Source organism: Pogoniulus pusillus, chromosome 7, assembly GCF_015220805.1.
Source record: "Pogoniulus pusillus isolate bPogPus1 chromosome 7, bPogPus1.pri, whole genome shotgun sequence".
Classification (NCBI taxonomy): domain Eukaryota; kingdom Metazoa; phylum Chordata; class Aves; order Piciformes; family Lybiidae; genus Pogoniulus; species Pogoniulus pusillus.
Genome location: NC_087270.1, coordinates 38,676,478 through 38,696,290, shown reverse-complemented (window position 1 = coordinate 38,696,290; position 19,813 = coordinate 38,676,478). Strand labels below are relative to the sequence as shown.

The 19,813-nt window shown below is 46.8% G+C and overlaps 1 protein-coding gene across 2 annotated transcripts in view; it reads left to right on the top strand.

Moving 5' to 3' along the window:
- Positions 1–19,813, top strand: part of ELP3 (elongator acetyltransferase complex subunit 3) — a 153,791-nt gene that overhangs the window by 12,695 nt on the left and 121,283 nt on the right. For both annotated transcript variants that reach the window (XM_064146646.1, XM_064146647.1), the window contains exons 6-7: positions 800–868; positions 4,563–4,717. In XM_064146646.1, the coding sequence (XP_064002716.1) occupies positions 800–868; positions 4,563–4,717 (224 nt within the window). The remainder of the gene's footprint in view (positions 1–799; positions 869–4,562; positions 4,718–19,813) is intronic.

Sequence of the window (19,813 nt, the reverse complement as noted above, 5' to 3'; positions counted from 1 at the left end):
CTCCTCACAGGGCTGTGCTCCAGGCCCCTCACCAGCTCCATTGCCCTTCTCTGGACACCTTCCAGCACCTCAAGATCTCTCTTGAATTGAGGAGCCCAGAACTGGACACAGCACTCAAGGTGTGGCCTGAGCAGTGCTGAGTCCAGGGGCAGAGTAACCTCCCTTGTCCTACTGGCCACACTGTGTCCCCACTTCTAGTTTTGCTCCATTCCTCCTAGTCCTATCACTACCTGACATCCTGAAAAGTCCCTCAGCAACTTTCTTGTAGACCTCCTTCAGATACTGAAAGGCCACAGTAAGAGCCTTGTCTTCTCCAGACTGAACAGCCCAAACTCTCTCAGTCTGTCTCCATAGGAGGAGAGCTCCAGCCCTCTGATCATCCTCATGGCGCTTCAGCACCTTGTTGTCCTCATAGCGGGGGGAGAGGGAGAAGGAAGTGATATTTTGAACACCATTTTGTTTGTGATTCTTTGCAATCTTTTTTTGGTGACTCATGACAATGATTCCTCACCCATTCTGTTGGAATGTGCTAAAAATGTGAAAGACTCTGTCAGTCTTTGTGTCATGTTACCCTCTCAGGATGGAAATAGATCTTCTTGTAACTTGAAACCTAAGGGGATGCATTTGTTTTCCACCGTTGATTGAACTCTTTGGTTGTTGGTTTGAGAACTTTAGGGTCAGTTAGGATTTGAAAACTTCCCATCCATTTCAGTGCTAATGGTTGTCTTTTTTTTTTCCTTTTTAAAAGTGTTCTTTAAAAACAATAAGTTTGCAACATTTATCTCCTTCTGTCTTTCAGCCAACCTCCATGAGGGCCATTCGGGCGAGATATGATCCCTATCTCCAAACGAGACACAGGGTGGAGCAGGTAAAGTTTTACAGTGAAAGGTGGAATGCATTGTGATGGTGATGAAAATACAGTCATAGAATGAATCATAGAATGGCTTGGGTTGGAAAGGGTCTTAGAGATCATCTACTCCAACCTCTCTGCCCTGGGCAGGGATGCCTCTCAACCAAAGCCTCATCCATTCTGGACTTAAACACCTCCAGGGCAGAGTATTCACAACTTTCCTGGGCAGCCTATTCCAGAGTCTCACCACTCTTGTACTGAAAGAGCTTCTTCTAAGATCCAGTGTGAACCTACTCTCCATCAGCATAAAACTATTCCCCTTTGTGCTTGTGCTGGACATCCTTTGGAAGAGTTCCTCTCCAACCTTCCTGTATGATCCCTTCATGTACTGGAAGGCAGCTCTAAGGAGGCCACTCTAGGCTGAATAACTCCAATTCCCTCAGCTTATCCTCATAGCAGAGGTGTTGCAGCCTTTGGGTCATCTTTGTGGCCCTCCTCTGGACACACTCCAACAGCTCCGTGTCCTGCTTATGATGAGGACACCAAAGCTAGACACAGTATTTGAAGTGGGATCTCAGAAGAGCGAAGGGACAGAGTCACCTCTCTTGCCCTGCTGGCCACACTCTTCTTGATGCAGCCTAGGACTGAGTTTGCCTTCTGGGCTGCATGTGGGCACTGCTGTCTCATGGGGAGCTTCTCATCAATAAGTGCACCCAAGTCTGTTTCTTCAGAGCTACTGTCAACCCTCTTTGTGCCCAGCCTGTATTTTTGCCTAGGGTTGGTCCAGCCCAGACATAGGACCCTGCACTTTGACTTGCAGAACCTCATGCAGCTGTCACTGGCCTACTTCTCAATCCTGTAAAATTAGAATGCTTTTAATTACCTGATTTGGGGAGGCTAAAAGGGTTGTAAATCAGCTGGAGGCCAGTCTCTGGTGTTTTAACCCAGCTGTGGGTTAAATTGAGGCCAGCAGTGTTTAACCTCTGTGTCACATTGTGATAGAGCCACACCATCAGCAGGTTTCTTGGTAATTACTTACATGGGGAATTTAACACTGCAGTGGTGGCTTTCCTACCAAAATGATTTTGTGGAGGTTTTTGCTAGAGAGTTAGAAGATCAGAAGAGTTTCTCAATCCTCTTCTGCTTTGACTGATTTCCTGTTTATCTCCAAAGCCACTGGAAAATCCTCTGTGGATTTGATGTAATCCTTTTCTCCTCCAAGTCTGAAGGGAAGTTAGTTCTGCTTGGACTAAAGCAGGTGCAAGGAAACTTTTCCTACTGGCCATATCTAAACTAGCTTTAAAATGGAACCAGTGTAACTTCATCAGCAAGATGCCAGGCTCAAATAATTCTGCTTCTGCAAAGTAATCTGGCTGGGCTCAGTGTGTGGACTGTGTCCTTGCGGTAGAAAAGTAACTTCAGAAGGATTCTTTTTAGAGGTTTATAAGAAATCAGTGGAAAGGTATTTGCCCAGGGAGGTGGTGGAGTCTCCATCCCTGGAGGTGTTCAAGAAAAGACTGGATGGGGCACTTAGTGCCATGGTCTAGTTGATTGGACAGGGCTGGGTGCTAGGTTGGACTGGATGATCTTGGAGGTCTCTTCCAACCTGGTTGATTCTATGACATGACAAATACACCATGAAACAGGAGGCCTATTTAATTTTCTTTCACAACTCAAGATAAACTGGCATTCTATCAGAGAATCATAGAAACAACCAGGTTGGAAGAGACCTTCAAGATCATCCAGTCCAACCTAGCACCCAGCCCTGGCCAGTCAATTAGACCATGGCACTAAGTGCCTCAGCCAGGCTTTGCTTCAACACCTCCAGGGACGGTGCCTCCACCACCTCCCTGGGCAGCCCATTCCAATGCCAATCACTCTCTCTGCCAACAACTTCCTCCTAACATCCAGACTAGACTTCCCCCAGCACAACTTGAGACTGTGTCCCCCTTGCTGATTGCCTGGCAGAAGAGACCAACCCCCACCTGGCTACAGCCTCCCTTCACGTAGTTGTAGACAGCAATGAGGTCACCCCTGAGCCTCCTCTTCTGCAGGCTGCACACCCCCAGCTCCCTCAGCCTCTCCTCATAGGATTTGTGTTCCAGGCCCCTCACCAGCTTTGTTGCCCTTCTCTGGACACCTTCCAGCACCTCAACATCTCTCTTGAATTGAGGGGCCCAGAACTGGACACAGCACTCAAGGTGTGGGCTGACCAGTGTTCAGTATAGGGGCAGAATAACCTCCCTTGTCCTGCTGGCCACACTGTTCCTCATAATCTGACCAACAGTCTTGCTGAAAAGATTTGCAGTGACAGTCAGAAAGTCACCATGTCCGTGTCACATGCACCTAAACAAGCGTAAGAATGAGAGTGTGCAAAGCAGCATACAAAAAAACATGTGCAAGATGAAAATGGAGGTGACATCACAGAATCATAGAGTCACAAAACGGTTTAGGTTGGAAGGGACCTTTAAAGGTCTTCTAGTTCAACTCCCCCCACAGTGAGAAAGGTTATCTTCACCAAGATCAGGTTGCTCAGAACCCTTCCAACCTGACGTGCAATGAATGGTTCCAGAGATGGGGCATCTACCACCACTCTGAGCAACCTGGGCCAGGGTCTCACCTTCCAATCTGATTGATTCTATGATTCCATTCTAATGGTTTGTTGTTTGCAAAAGGAGGAAATGCAGTGCAGGAATGTCTGGGTGCTCTTGTGGCCAAGAAAGCCTCTGGGTTCCTGGGGTGGATTAAGAAGAATTGAGGAAGTCAAAGGAGGAAATGCAGTGCAGGAATGTCTGGGTGCTCTTGTGGCCAAGAAAGCCTCTGGGTTCCTGGGATGGATTAAAAAGAATTGAGGAAGTCAAAGGAGGAAATGCAGTGCAGGAATGTCTGGGTGCTCTTGTGGCCAAGAAAGCCTCTGGGTTCCTGGGGTGGATTAAGAAGAATTGAGGAAGTCAAAGGAGGAAATGCAGTGCAGGAATGTCTGGGTGCTCTTGTGGCCAAGAAAGCCTCTGGGTTCCTGGGGTGGATTAAGAAGAATTGAGGAAGTCAAAGGAGGAAATGCAGTGCAGTTATGTCTGGGTGCTCTTGTGGCCAAGAAAGCCTCTGGGTTCCTGGGGTGGATTAAGAAGAATTGAGGAAGTCAAAGGAGGAAATGCAGTGCAGGAATGTCTGGGTGCTCTTGTGGCCAAGAAAGCCTCTGGGTTCCTGGGGTGGATTAAGAAGAATTGAGGAAGTCAAAGGAGGAAATGCAGTGCAGGAATGTCTGGGTGCTCTTGTGGCCAAGAAAGCCTCTGGGTTCCTGGGGTGGATTAAGAAGAATTGAGGAAGTCAAAGGAGGAAATGCAGTGCAGGAATGTCTGGGTGCTCTTGTGGCCAAGAAAGCCTCTGGGTTCCTGGCATGGATTAAGAAGAATTGAGAAAGTCAAAGGAGGAAATGCAGTGCAGGAATGTCTGGGTGCTCTTGTGGCCAAGAAAGCCTCTGGGTTCCTGGGGTGGATTAAGAAGAATTGAGAAAGTCAAAGGAGGTTATCCTCTCCCTCTGCTCTGCCATAGTGAGCCTTAACACTGCCATAGAGGCTGTAATACTGGGTGTGGTTCTGGGCTCCCCAGTTCAAGACAGAATCTTACCATGCCAGAATTCTGTGGTTTCCAGAGAAGTCTTTTAGATGCATCCCTTATTGGTAATTTTTCCCTGGCACTTTGACTTTTACAGCTGAAGCAGCTGGGCCACAGCGTGGATAAAGTAGAGTTCATTGTAATGGGTGGAACATTCATGGCCTTGCCTGAAGACTACAGAGATTACTTCATCAGAAACCTCCACGATGCCTTATCAGGTCACACTTCCAATAACGTAGCAGAGGCTGTCAGGTAAGCATCTTGATTTTTCTCAACGTGATTGTTTAAAAGTGTTCTTCAGCTGGTACAAGAGCAGAAAACACTGAAGGATTCTTTTTGAAAGGCAGCATTTATCCAAACACTTATTTAGGCACAGAATATTTATAGCTCAACTTGCAGCGTTGCTCTGTGTGCTGCATAGCACCAGCGGGAGACAGGGCCATGGTTTATCTGTTTTCTCGTGCAGGAAATGCTAAGCTACTTCTCATCTCTTGGCATTCCATCTGGACTTCTACCTTTTATGCCTCATCACCTTGATTTGGGGTTGTGACGAATCATATTGCCATGGGATTTATTTCCTGTAGCTGGGAAGGGGAACTGATCCTGCCTTGGAGAGAGGCCAGACGTCAGCTCCCGTAAGGGATGACTCACCCCGGAGAGCGTCAGCGCTCCGAGCCCCTTGCAGTCTCAAACGCAGTTACCCTTGCAGTAGTTTGGTGTGCCAGGGAGATGCTCTTCTTCTCGTTTTGCAGTTGATGAACTGAAAATTAGGGGCTGGCTTTTTTTCCTGTGTGCTTTGGGTCATTCAATACATAACTTTTGAGTGGATTTTGCAGCATAAAACTAAAATGAATAGAACCATAGAAGGGTTTTTGTTGGAAGGAACCTTACAAACCATCTCATTCCAACCTCCCTACCATAAGCAGGGACACATCCTACTAGATCAGGTTGCATGAGGTCCCATCCAACCTGTTTTTGAACATTTGCAGGCTTGGAGCCTCCACAACTTCTTTGGGCAACCTGTTCCACTGCCTCAGCACCCTCATGGGGAAGAATTTCCTCCTAATTTCTAAACCAAATCTGTTTGCTTCCACTTTGAAGCCATTATCCTGTCACTCCATGCCTTTGTGAGAAGTCCCTCTCCACTTATCCTGCAGTCACCCTTCCAATACTGAAGGCTGTTATAAAGTCTCCCTGGAGCCTTCTCTTTTTGGTGTTTTGGAGCTGTTCAATCTAGACGAGCATCCCTACTGACAGTTTTAGTTTGCTAGTCACCTTTCAGTCCAGTGGCTTTTCCTTGATTTCATTATCATCTACTAAAGAAAGCAGTTTCAAAAGTCAGCAGGAGTAGCCCTTGTTCAGTTTCATGTCTGCATTTGTGTTTTAGAGCTGTCATTTCGTTTGGTTTTCCTCTGGAGGGCAGCAGACGCTTCTACTGCTTTCCTTTGACTTTCTTGTCTTTCAAACACCAGACAAAAAGTACTTTGCTGCTCTTTCCAACTGGAATTATCAGGATAAAGCAAAGGACAAGTTGGGAAAAGGATTATTTTTCTTCTGCTCTGGTTATGAGCACTGAAGGCCACAGCTTATTATAGAAGGAGAGGGGTGATTGCAGATTGTCTATCCACACTAGTGCTGTGCTTATACTTACATCAAGTGGTTCAGGATGTGGTTATTCCCCTATTTTTGTGCCACATGTGTCTGGCTAATTTTATTAGACCTGAAATTGGGTGGTTTTGAGTAGCATGTTCTTTGCAGGTCATTGAGGAAACCACTGATGACACAAACTGTGTGCCCAAGTAATTTTAAATGCTCTGAAGTCAGTGCACAGCTTTGCAAGCACCAAGATCAAGCAGTGTGAGAAAATGTGCACTATCAATGTGTGGATTTAACCAGCAGATACATAAAGGTTACATTTTTAACATCCAATTCATGCTAAATGCTTAGTAAATGGTGGTATGTGGGAGTTACTCAAGTTGCACTTCCTAAATATTCTAGAGGCGAGAAAATTGTGTTTGAGATGAATCAGACTTCTTGCTTCTTGCTTTTAGCTGTTGTACTGTAACACTGGGGTGGTGTTTTGAGATGGTCAATAGCCCTTGAAATAAACATTCAGGTTGGGATTTATTTCTCTTTGTACATGAGGATTCAGTCCTTCTCTCTCACTGCTTCCCTCAACAGAGGCATTGCTGCGTGAGGAGTACTGACACTATTTTGCTTGGTTCATATTGTGGGCACTGCATTCAGCAGAAACCTGGGATCTGATCTCTCTCACCCCTGACCTGGAATAGGATTATGGTAGCCTTGACATTTTTCTTCCCTGTGCAAGTCATTACTTCAGCTTTTGAACAGTGATTCCCTAATGGGGAAAAAGACCTTCAACCAGGATACTTTATAAAAGTCCTTCCAGGCATGACCTTTGCATAAACCAATGGAGCATCCATCTGTATAGGCAACAGTCCACCTAACAGCTCATCTTTTTTCCCCCCTCCTTTTGTCTAGTGATTTTCTTAATTTGCCCTAAACTAGAGCTCTGCTTCTGCATGCAATGCTGTCTTTCCAGTGATATTTTGATCTGTGTGGTCTGGATCATGCAGCACTGAAGGGATGATCAATCTGGCATCCTCTCCTTGATGTAATTTTGCATTTTCTTCGTGTAATACTTTGTCTTGATCTGCCCACTGCAGCTTCTGGTCCCAGTTAATCTGATAAAAAGGATGTGACTGTGCAGTTTCAACCAGTACAAAATGACCAAAGCCTGTCATGGAGGTATACACTGTTCCTCACCAGGAACTGGCATTGCAGGTCTGACTGAAAGTCCTCAAACTGTGTTGGCCCTTGGACTCTAGAGTTAGCTTCTTGTTTTCTTGCAGATACAGTCTTCTGGTACCTCCAGCCCCATGGTAAATCCCAAAGCTGCAAACCCAGCACTGCTTGGATGAGAGAAATGATGTGGGGTCTGTCCCAGGGAAGTGGGGCACTGCTCTAGACAAGCTGAAGCAAAACAAATTACATCTGAAACTGTGTTTTTATAGGAGAGAGCAGGAGCTACTTGGGAGGGCTCAAAGCATCTAAATTAGGTTGCTACTTTAAAGTGTTTCCAGTTAGAGGGGTGTGAAGAACTCCATTTATATCTCTATTTATACAGCAATAGGAGACAATTTTTGCATGAGTGGACCTAGAGTTCAGATTTTGGGATTTCTGGAAGCGTAATCTTGCAGCACAGAAGGTTCCACCTTAACACAAGTGGGAAACTTCTTTACTGTAAGGGTCACAGAGCACTGGCACAGGCTCCCCAGGGAAGTTGTGGAGTCTCCTTCCCTGGAGACTTTCAAGGCCTGTCTGGATGTGTTCCTCTGTGATCTGTGCTAGATTGTGTGGTCCTGCTCTGGCAGGGGGCGTTGAACTTGATGATCTCCTTGTGTTCCTTCCAACCCCTAATATCCTGTGATAATCAGGGCATGAGTGTAGGAGTGACTGTATGTGTATACATAGACTCACCTACCAAAAGTGTAGGGTTTGGAAAGATCAGCAGAGGAACTGGAGAGCTTTCAGAGCAACTCTGTGGTGAGTGAAGGAAGGAAATGACTTCCCTAAGAAAGTTTTGCTAAGGTTCAGCATTTCAGTCACATCTCCCCGTTGAGGTAATAAACAAATTGAGATGCCTCTGGTGGCTTGAGGAATAAGTTGGTGATTTTAGAGCCAGAGGGGATCTTTGTTTGTAGAGTGTGTGCAGCAAGTCTAATTTTTATCTGCTAAAACCACTGGTAAGGAGATTTCAGTGCACTTCTGGATGCCTATCAAGCAAAGTTGTGGGCTTGGTGATAAGCTTCTCTTCTTTAAGAGGACCTTTGTAGTTCCTGTTGATGAGTCAATGTAAGACAGATTTTTCTTTCTGTACCTAGAGGAAAATACCTTTCTATGGGAGTTGTTTCCATCAAGTCAAAGTGTTCATAGAATCTCAGAATCAACCAGGCTGGAAGAGACTTCCAAGCTCATTCAGTCCAACCCAGCACCTAGCCCTAGCCAGTAGAATCATAGAATCACAGAATCAACCAGGTTGGAAGAGACCTCCAAGCTCAGCCAGTCCAACCTAGCACCCAGCCCTGGCCAAGCAACCAGACCATGGCACTAAGTGCCTCAGCCAGGCTTGGCTTCAACACCTCCAGGCACAGAGACTCCACCACCTCCCTGGGCAGCCCATTTCAATGCCAGTCACTCTCTCTGACAACTTCCTCCTAACATCCAGCCTAGACCTCCCCTGGCACAACTGGAGACTGTGTCCCCTTCTTCTCTTGCTGCTTGCCTGGCAGAAGAGCCCAACCCCACCTGGCTACAACCTCCTTTCAGGTAGTTGTAGACAGCAATGAGGTTGATTTGCTTGTGACTGCTTTTGCTCTTTCTTGAAGATAGTGAACCCAGAAGGTGTAAAATGCACATGCAAATGAGAATTGCAGCTCCCCATCATTTTGCTTCTCTCACCTGACCCATGAGTCATTAGAAGTGCTAGGCATATTTAGCTGCCACTGTGACTCATCAGTTAGCTCCAAGGGATGAGCACCTCTTCTCTCAGCCAGGATCTGACTTTTTATCACTGAATGAGGCCAAAGGAGAACTTGCCTCTGTTGAGAAGGGCAGGTACAGAAAGACCTCCTCAGGCTAAGCACCTGTGCAGGTCCTTGGACAGCAGCATCAAGCCTGATTTCTCTTAGTGTGTTTAAAAATGCACAGCAGTTACTTTATATGTTTTGTTTTAGCAGTCTCCTGTGTTGTCTCATGTTTGAGCTGCTTTTAAATCATGTTAATGGCAGAATGAGAAGAGGACAAAAGTGCTGCAACTTCATTTTTTGCAATTCAAGTGTCTTGTGTATGTGATGCTTCTGTGACAGTGTTCAGGTGCACTGCATGTAATAACTGTTTCCATAATAGGGTTGTAATTACAGACTTCTAGCATGATGTGGGTTGGAAAGGACCTCTGGAGACTATCTGGTCCAGTCCCCTTGCTAAAGGAGGTTCACCTAGATCAGGCTGCAGAGGATTACATCCATTTGGGTTTGCAGTCTCTCCAGAGATACAAGCTGCCCGGGGAGTGTGTTCTAGTGCTCCACCATCCTCCAAGGAGAGCAGTTCTTTCTTAGGTTTAGGTGGAACTTCCTGTGTTCTAGTTTGTGCCAATTTCCCCTTGTCTTGTCACTAGGCACCACTGTAAAGACTCTCACCACAGAAATTTGGATATTCCTAACTATTGATAAGATCCCTTGTCAGTATTCTCTTGCCCAGGCTAAACAGCTCATCAGAGGGATGCTGCAGTCCCCTCATCTTTATAGCACTCTGCTGGACTCTTGTCTACTAGTGCCTTATTGCTCTTGTACTGGGGAGCCCAGAACTGGGCTCACTACTCTGAATGTGGTCTCACTAGAGCAGAGCATAAGAACCTGTCTTGACCTGCTGACCACACTCTTCTGAGTGCACATTCTGGCTCATGGTTAGTGCAGAATTTGGCTTTACAGCCACTCAGTAGTCTCTTCAGGGCTCATTTTCCACTTGCATCCTAAGTCGAAGCCCAGAACTGGCAGAGGTGAGTACTGTTGACTGTGTTTAATTCCTCATGGAGAAATTGCAATGCCTAACACTGACAATATCATGAGGCTGTCTGTTTTTCAGGCTTCTTAGCAATTTTTACCAAGTGTCTGTGTTCCCACCATTAGGTGTATCTTTATTTGAGCTGGTGGGCAGGCACCAGCTCTTCCTATTGCCACAAATGCTTTCATTATGCTCAAGGAGATTTCCTTTAGGTATTCCTAAGCAAGTGATAAACACAGCTCCAGCTGTTTTAGAGCATTCACTGAAAGAGAAGACATAGGTTTTATATAACCACTGCTTATGGGTGGATTATTGTGTGTCCAGTTCATAGCTAAAATCACTGAACCTTTGCTGTGTTAGTGCCGCTGTGGCAGAGAAACAAGCAAGTCTGGCTTATGTGCACTTGTTGTGACAACATCCAATCACAGAATCAGTTGGAGTGGGAAGGGACCACAAGGAGCAGCCAGTTCCAACTCCCCTGCCATGCCCAGGGACACCCTACCCTAGAGCAGGCTGCACACAGCCTCAGCCAGCCTGGCCTCAAACACCTCCAGCCATGGGGCCTCAACCACATCCCTGGGCAACCCATTCCAACCTTTCACCACTCTCATGCTCAGCAACTTCCTCCAGAGTTAAAGACCCATCTGAGGAAGGTAAAAACCCCTCAGCACTGGCAGTTTCAGTTTTGATATGTGGAGTTCCTGACACCTTTTAAAACCCAGCTGGAAAACATGGAAAGACTTGGATTGGAAGTGACCTCCAAAGGTCATCTAGTCCAACCCCCCTGCAGTAAGGAGGGACATCCTCAACTACATCAGGCTGCTCAGAGCCTTGTCGAGCCTGATCTGGAGTATCCACAGGTATGGAACCTCAACTGCGTCCCTCAGCAACCTGTGCCAGTGTTCCACCACTCTCATGGTAAAGAACTTGTCCCTAACATCCAATCTAAATCTTCTCTAATTTGCAACCATTGCCCCTCATCCTATCACTGCAAGCCTTTGTAAGCAGTCCCTCTTCAGCCTTCTGGTAGCCCCCCTTCAGCTAAGATAGGCTGCTCTTTGGCCTCTCCAGAGTCTTCTCCAGGCTGAAACCAATGAGTTGAGATTATTCAGCCTGTAGAAGAGAAGGCTCTAGGGAGGCTTTATTGCAGCCCTTCAGTAGAATCATAGAATCAACCAGGCTGGAAGAGACCTCCAAGATCACCCAGTCCAACCTAGCACCCAGCCCTATCCAGTCAACTAGACCATGGCACCACATGCCTCATCCAGGCTTTGCTTCAACACCTCCAGGGACGGTGACTCCACCACCTCCCTGGCCCATTCCAATGCCAATCATTCTCTCTGTGAAGAACTTCCTCCTAACATCCAGCCTAGACCTCCCCTGCCACAGCTTGAGACTGTGTCCCTTTGTTCTGTTGCTGCTTGCCTGGGAGAAGAAACCAACCCCACCTGGCTACTACCTCCTTTCAGGTAGCTGTAGACAGCAGTGAGCTCTGCCCTGAGCCTCCTCTTCTGCAGGCTGCACACCCCCAGCTCCCTCAGCCTCTCCTCACAGGGCTGTGCTCCAGGCCCCTCAGCAGCTTTGTTGCCCTTCTCTGGGCACCTTCCAGCACCTCAACATCTCTCTTGAATTGAGGAGCCCAGAACTAGACACAGTACTTAAAGATGGGCCTCTAAGAAAGCTGGGGATAGACTTTTTAGCAGGGCCTGCTGTGACAGGACAAGGAGTGGTGATTTTAAATCATCAAAAGAGGGGAGATTCAGACTAGGTAGGAGGAGGAAATTGTTTACATTGTGGGTGGTGAGACACTGCCCCAGAGGTTGTAGTTTCCCATCCCTGGTAACATTCCAGATCAGGTTGGACAGGGCTCTGAGCACCCTGCTGTAGTTCAAGATGTCCCTGCTCACTGCAGGAGCTTTGTACTAGGTGACCTTTAAAGGTCCCTTCCCACCCAAACCATGCTGTAAACCAAGATGAGGTTTCTGCAGATGAATCCACTCTTACTGGTGCTTTAATTTGACCAAGATTTAACCTGGCTGCCTGACCTGGAGTGCCACAGCCACACAGAGAAGATAGTTGGGGTGACAGGTGGGCATATTGTGCCTGTGCTGTGACAGCAGCTGACTTTATATATTTTGCTTGCTCTTCTTGTGAGATGCTCCAGTATGCTGCAGATCTTAAGCATAAAATTTAAGCCCAAATACTTTATCCTGAGGTTAGTGTAGGCAAAGAAGATGCTTTCCTACAGATTGGGTGGCTCACTTGACATAGAGTTGCTTGATATGCTAATGTATCTTAATTGTGCTTTCTGAACACTAATTGTGACTCTAGCAAAAATAACCAGGGGTTGACTCACTAGCTCCAGTGATTCATCCTGGAGTGGTTTAAGAGGTTAGCGTTCTCCTTTTATCTACCTTGACCCCCTACTTGCAGTTACCACTCCTAAAACAGGCAGCTAAACATAGCTGACCACCCTTGAGCTGCTGGAGTCCACCCTCTGGTGAGTTAGTGTAGCATGGAGGCAGCAATGACTTCAGAAGATGCTCCTTCTTTGGCCCTGGGGAGCCCAGCTTGTTAAATGGCCCCGCTCCGAGCTGCCAGAAATTGATCATCAGACCTCACCTCTTGGCCTGCTGTAATGACTAGGTACTGTGACAGTCCTTTGAAGCTTCAGCAGCTCCAGCCCAAACCACTCTAATTGCCAGCTTAAGCTCCTGTTCCAGCAGTGATTTGGGCAGCTGAGGTGTGTGTGGGCACTTCTCTGGTTCTGCATCCCTTCCTGTGCAGGCAGCAGCTTCTGGCAGGGAAGGAAGTGAATCAGGGGAGGCAACAATGCCACAAATTGCTCTGGCTGTTTCCATTAGAGCTTGTCTGTCAAATCCCTCAGGACATCTTGACTGGGCAGTGATTTTTTTTTCTGTGCCTCTGTGCCAGGCAGGCGATAACTGGCTTTTGTTTTAGTGCCAGGTCATTTGCAAAAGAGCTTCTGCCTGCATTTTCTTTGGACAGTTGGAGATTAGTTCCCAATGTTCTGGGGAAACGTGCAGATTTGATTTGTTTGCAGCTTTGGATGTGACTCTTTCATGGTGTGGGAGCCAGCTTTGCCATTAAAACCTGTTTGGTGCTGGGTGCTTATCCTTCAGTGCCTGCAGTATGGACAGCATTTTTACAGCTTGCAGAATTTAAGGAAAGCTATCCAGAGAAGGGTGACAAAGCTGGTGAAAGGTCTGGAACAACCCCTATGAGGAGAGGCTGAGAGAGCTGGGGGTGTGCAGCCTAGAGAAGAGGAGGCTCAGGGGTGACCTCATTGCTGTCTACAACTACCTGAAGGGACATTGTAGCCAGGTGGGGGTTGGGCTCTTCTCTCAGGCAACCAGCAACAGAACAAGGGGACAGAGTCTCAAGTTGTGCCAGGGGAGGTCTAGGCTGGATGTTAGGAGGAAGTTGTTGTCAGAGAGAGTGATTGGCATTGGAATGGGCTGCCCAGGGAGGTGGTGGAGTTGCCATCCCTGGAGGTGTTCAAGAAAAGCCTGGATGAGACACTTAGTGCCATGGTCTGGTTGACTGGCTAGGGCTGGGTGCTAGGTTGGACTGGATGATCTTGGAGGTCTCTTCCAACCTGCTTGATTCTATGATTCTATCCCAAAGCTGGCTGGCCTTTATTAGTAGCCTGTGCCTTATACATGGCTTATTTTCTACTACAAGACCAAACTTCTAGCTGCTGAAATGTGTTACTGGCAAGATACATAAGTCAAAGGCATTTTGTTGGATCCTAATCTTGCTGTGGGTAGCTGTTCATCTCTTTTTTTCCCTCCTGCAGCTGTGGAAAGTGATTACCTACCCAGTTATCTGTCCTGTTCAGTAGTTCTGCAGCATTTTCTCCCTGAAAATATTAATCTCTTCTGAAATACTCAACTCTTGTTACTGAAGGTAGGACTAGGAGAGATAGACATAAAGAAGCTATACCCACATTATTTCTGTGCAGGTGCCACAATCTGATGTTGTTATAGAGTGGTTTGAGTTGGAAGGAATCTTGAAGGATATCTAGTTCCAACCCCTCTGCCATTGGCAGGGACACCTCCTACTAGACCAGGTTGCACAAGGCCTTATCTGACCTGGCTTTGAACACTTGCAGGCTTGGAGCCTCTACAGCTTCTCTGGGCAACCTGTTCCAGTGCCTAAGCATCTTCACAGGGAAGAATTCCTTCCTAATGTCTATTCCTTCCAGTTAGAAGGCATTACCTCTCATTCTGTCACTACATGCCTTTGTAGGAAGTCCCTCTACAGCTATCCTGCAGGTCCCCTTGAAATACTGGAATGCTGCTATAAAATACTGGAAGGCTACTCTGATGTCTCCCTGGATCTATCTCTTCTCCAAGCTGAACAACCCTAACTCAGTTTGTCTTTGTAGGAGAGGTGCTCCAGCCCTCTGATCATCTTCATGGCCCACTGCTGGATCCACTGTAACAGGTCCATGTCCTTTTGTTGGATGTCCAGAGCTGGACACAGTTTTCCAGATATGACTTTAAATTCAGCTGGCTTCTGTGCTGCAAGCACTTTGCTGCTTCGTGTCGAGCTTCTCACTGGATCTTTCTCAGGACTGCTCTCTATCCATTTGTGCCCTGCCTATATTTGTGTTTGGAATTGCCCTGACTCAAGTGCAGGACTTTGGGTCCTTGAATTTGAGCTTCTTGAGGTTGACTAAGGGTTGGACTTGATGATCTGTGAGGTCTTTTCCAACCTTGTTGATACTGTGATACTGTGACATTGGCCCACCTCTCAAGCCTGTTGAGGCCCTCCAGTGTGTCAGCTGCACTGTGCAGGTTGGTGTAGTCTTGCAGACTTACTGTGACGTGCTCAAGCTCACCGTTTGTGTTGCCAGCAAAGATGTGACTTTAGATGTGGTATTATGTGACTTTAAGTGGGATGGTTTGGGAGTTACCTGCCCCCCCTCCCGTGCTTAAGAAAATCACCCAGACTAGGCTCAGGTGGCTGGAAGTTAAAGAATAAAGCTGTGTTTACAGCTTAGCACAATATATAAGCAGATATACACAAATATATACACTTACACACAATCATAGAATCAACCAGGTTGGAAGAGACCTCCAAGATCATCCAGTCCAACCTAGCACCCTGCCCTATCCAATCAACTAGACCATGGCACTAAGTGCCTCATCCAGTCTTTTCTTGAAGACCCCGAGGGACGGTGCCTCCACCACCTCCCTGGGCAGCCCATTCCAATGCCAATCACTCTCTCTGTGAAGAACTTCTTCCTAATATCCAGCCTATACCTACCCTGGCACAACAAGTTAAAAGTAATACAGAAACACAGTACCCCTCCCAGAAAGAGTCCCCAGGAGGGCTCCCAACCCAAACCCTGTTTCCCCTCTCCCTCCTTCCCTCCCTTCAGAAACAACCAGATAAACCCACATATATCTCACAATAGATCTGGAGATCTGAGGTGAGATGTCAAAAAGATGACAAGGAGGCTAGAGGAAAAAGAGATGGAATGGGCTGCCCAGGGAGGTGGTGGAGTTGCCATCCCTGGAGGTGTTCAAGAGGACTGGATGGGGCACTTAGTGCCATGGTCCAGTTGATTGGATAGGGCTGGGTGATAGGTTGGACTGGATGAGCTTGGAGGTCTCTTCCAACCTGGTTAATTCTATGATTCATTTCCCAAGGTTCAGTTTTCAAACAGTGAAAAACCTAGATTTAAAATACAATCATTTATGGACTGAAATATAAATTGCTGCTAAGTCACACAGAACTACACTCCCTCCTGCTGCATCACTTGCTGTTAGAAGTCCAGGACAGGATCTGTGTTCAAAACACTATTCATTCTGAAGCAAAAATAACCCTAGAACATACAATTTTTCTCTTCCTTTATGTGTTTAGCAAGTTGTAACCACAATGGATGGTCTCTTCCATCCTGGTTGATTCTGTGATTCTGTGTTCTCTTCCTTAATGTGTTTAGCAAGTTGTAACCACAATGGATGGTCTCTTCCATCCTGGTTGATTCTGTGATTCTGTGTTCTCTTCCTTAATGTGTTTAGCAAGTTGTAACCACAATGGATGGTCTCTTCCATCCTGGTGGATTCTATGGTTCTGTGTTCTCTTCCTTAATGTGTTTAGCAAGTTGTAACCACAATGGATGGTCTCTTCCATCCTGGTGGATTCTGTGATTCTGTGTTCTCTTCCTTAATGTGTTTAGCAGGTTGTAACCACAATGGATGGTCTCTTCCATCCTGGTGGATTCTGTGATTCTGTGTTGTCTTCCTTAATGTGTTTAGCAGGTTGTAACCACAATGGATGGTCTCTTCCATCCTGGTGGATTCTGTGTTGTCTTCCTTAATGTGTTTAGCAGGTTGTAACCACAATGAATGGTTCTTCCATCCTGGTGGATTCTGTGATTCTGTGTTCTCTTCCTTAATGTGTTTAGCAAGTTGTAACCACAATGGATGGTCTCTTCCATCCTGGTGGATTCTGTGATTCTGTGTTCTCTTCCTTAATGTGTTTAGCAGGTTGTAACCACAATGGATGGTCTCTTCCATCCTGGTGGATTCTGTGATCCTGTGTTCTCTTCCTTAATGTGTTTAGCAAGTTGTAACCACAATGGATGGTCTCTTCCATCCTGGTGGATTCTGTGATTCTGTGTTGTCTTCCTTAATGTGTTTAGCAAGTTGTAACCACAATGGATGGTCTCTTCCATCCTGGTGGATTCTGTGTTGTCTTCCTTAATGTGTTTAGCAGGTTGTAACCACAATGAATGGTTCTTCCATCCTGGTGGATTCTATGGTTCTGTGACTGCCATCTTGTAGCCTGTAATTCTAGATCAGGTTAGAGTTAAGGCAGAGGCAGCCACAGAGACCAGACCACCAGAAAGGAAGCACAGCCAGAAGTGAGAGCTGAGCAGTGAGTGTCTTATCTGTATTTTGGCTAGTTGTGTTTCTCAGCCATGAATGAGTGCTAGAGGGTATGTGTTGTTTCCTTTCCTCTCACAGCTAAGCATTTAATTTCTCTCAGTAAAACATTCCAATTAGTCTCAAACCAGCACATCAGGTGGGTGCCAAAATGAAATATACCAAGAGTTTTCAAGGTGACAGCATTTATTCACAACAGAAATTGGAGTTGCACTAATATTTGTGACTGTTATTGATCTGTGTTTTATCCTAGGCTGGTGGAAAGGATGATGGCCCTAGCGGTCATGACATTGTCAGAGCTAAATAATGAATTTCTGTGACTTACTTTTTTGTACATTTTCAGCAAGTTACTGCTGAACACCTGCCAAAGGGAATACTTTCCTCATTTCTGCTGCTTCGCTGCCCTGCCTGTGTAATTTGGCAAGCACAAGTTCTCCAGTGACCTGCACTAAAATGTTAATGCCAGGCTAGAATCTGAGCAGTCAGCTGGGATTGGTAACTGGACATGGAGCTTGGTCACCTGTATGAATATCAGACCCACCTGATGATTAGATGTTTCTAGTTCACATTGTACTAATGATCCAAAGGTGATGTCATGAGGAGATGCTGTGGCATGTACTAAATAATACTTCTGCATTAATTTCTCCCTGAGACAAAGTATTACATCTCCCTTCTGTGTTACAAAAGCATTGCCTTAGTTGCTGTTGAATTCTGATTTTCCAGGTGGACAAAGATGCTGGAACAGGTCCAGAGAAGAGCAATGTAGCTAGTGAAGGGTCTGGAAAAATGGTCTTCTGAAGAGAGTTTGAGGGAATTGGTGAAAAGGAGGTATAGGAGAGACATGCTTGCTCTCTGGGCTTCCCTGAAAGGAGGTTGGAGTGAGGTGGATGTTGATCCTTGCTCCCTAGAAACAAGTGACAAGCCTTTGCTTGTATGAGGAGCAGTGTGGCCAGTAGGACAAGGGAAGCTATTCTGCCCCTGTACTCAGCACTGGTCAGGCCACACCTTGAGTGCTGTGTCCAGTTCTGGGCTCCTCAATTCAAGAGAGATGTTGAGATACTGGAAGGTGTCCAGAGAAGGGCTATGAAGCTGGTGAGGGGCCTGGAGCACAGCCCTGTGAGGAGAGGCTGAGGGAGCTGGGGGTGTGCAGCCTGCAGAAGAGGAGGCTCAGGGCAGAGCTCATTGCTGTCTACAACTACCTGAAGGGAAGCTGTAGCCAGGTGGGGTTGGTCTCTTCTGCCAGGCAAGCAGCAAGAGAAGAAGGGGACACAGTCTCAAGTTGTGTCAGGGGAGGTCTAGGCTGGATGTTAGGAGGAAGTTGTTGTCAGAGAGAGTGATTGGCATTGGAATGGGCTGCCCAGGGAGGTGGTGGAGCTGCCATCCATGGAGGTGTTCAAGAAAAGATTGAATGAGGCACTTAGTGCCATGGTCTGGTTGCTTGGCCAGGGCTGGGTGCTAGGTTGGCCTGGCTGAGCTTGGAGGTCTCTTCCAGTCTCGCTGATTCTATGATTCTGAGTGAGGAAACAGCCTCAAGTTGCACCAGTGGATATTTGGGTTGGATATTGGAAGAAAATCCTTCACTGAAAGGATTATCAAACATTGAAGTAGGCTTCCCAGGGAGATGGTTGTATCAGCATTCCTGCAGGTGCTTAAAAGATGCACTGATGGGACATGGTTTAGCACCAGGCTTGGAAGGTTTTGATAATGGTTGGACTTCCTGATCTTACAGGTGTCTTCCAACCAAAATGGTTCTATGATTAGTGATTGCTTTGAGCTCCCTGAGGATGCAAGCTTGCCTAGTCACCTAGTCTGATCCTCCCATGCCCTGGAGAACTAACATGGGTCTGGAGCCACCTTCCCCCCACTCTTCCCCTTTCAGAAGAGATTGCTTTCCAGAGGAAAATTGAAATGGGCTGGTAAAAGAGTGAGATGAGGTTTATAGTTCCCTCAGCTGTGCTGTGCTTGCCTCATTGATACTGCAAACTGAGATCTGCTGCCTTTCAACAGGGCTAAATTAATTTGAAAGAAAAGCCATTTTCTGGTAGCATGGTGAGTGCAGGCATGCAAAGGGGGGAAAAAAAAAGGGCAGCTTTAACTTCCATACTTTTATGGAAGGATATTGAGAAGTGGTTTTCCTGTGCCTGTTTTGCACATGCTGTGCTCAGCAGAGCAGGGGCTGTTTGCATTTGGAATAAGATTCGGCAGTGTGGTGTAGCTGACGCCCTCTGGGACTCTGCTTCCACATGGCCTGTCAGTTTGTCAAGTCAAATACTGAAAAGCTGGCAACTGGTAGAGATGAGGGTGTTTGTGCAGTCTTCAGGGGCAGGGCAAGGGAAGTGGTTCTCCCCCTTTGCTCTTGTCAGACCCCACCTGGAGTCCTGTGTGCAGTTCTGGAGCTCCTAACACAAGAAGGACATGGAACTGTTAGAGCAAGTCCGGAGGATGGCTATGAAGATGCTCAGAGGGCTGCAACAGCTCTGCTGTGAGGACAGGCTACAGGAGTTGGGGCTCTGCAGCCTGGAGAAGAGAAGGCTTTGAGGAAACCTTATAGTGGCCTTCCAGTATCTGAAGGAGACCTAGAGAAGGGCTGGGGAGGGACTATTTACAAGGTCTTGTAATGACAGGACAAGGGGCAATGGGTTTAAGCTTGAAGAGGGGAGATTTAAATTAGATGTTAAGAGGAAGCTCTTTCCAGTGAGGGTGATGAGACACTGACACAGGTTGCCCAGGAAAGTTGTGGATGCTGCCTCCCTGGAGGTGTTCACAGTTAGGTTGGATGAGGCCTTGAACAACCTGTTCTAGTGGGAGGTGTCCCTGCCTATGGCAGGGGGTTGGAAGTGGATGA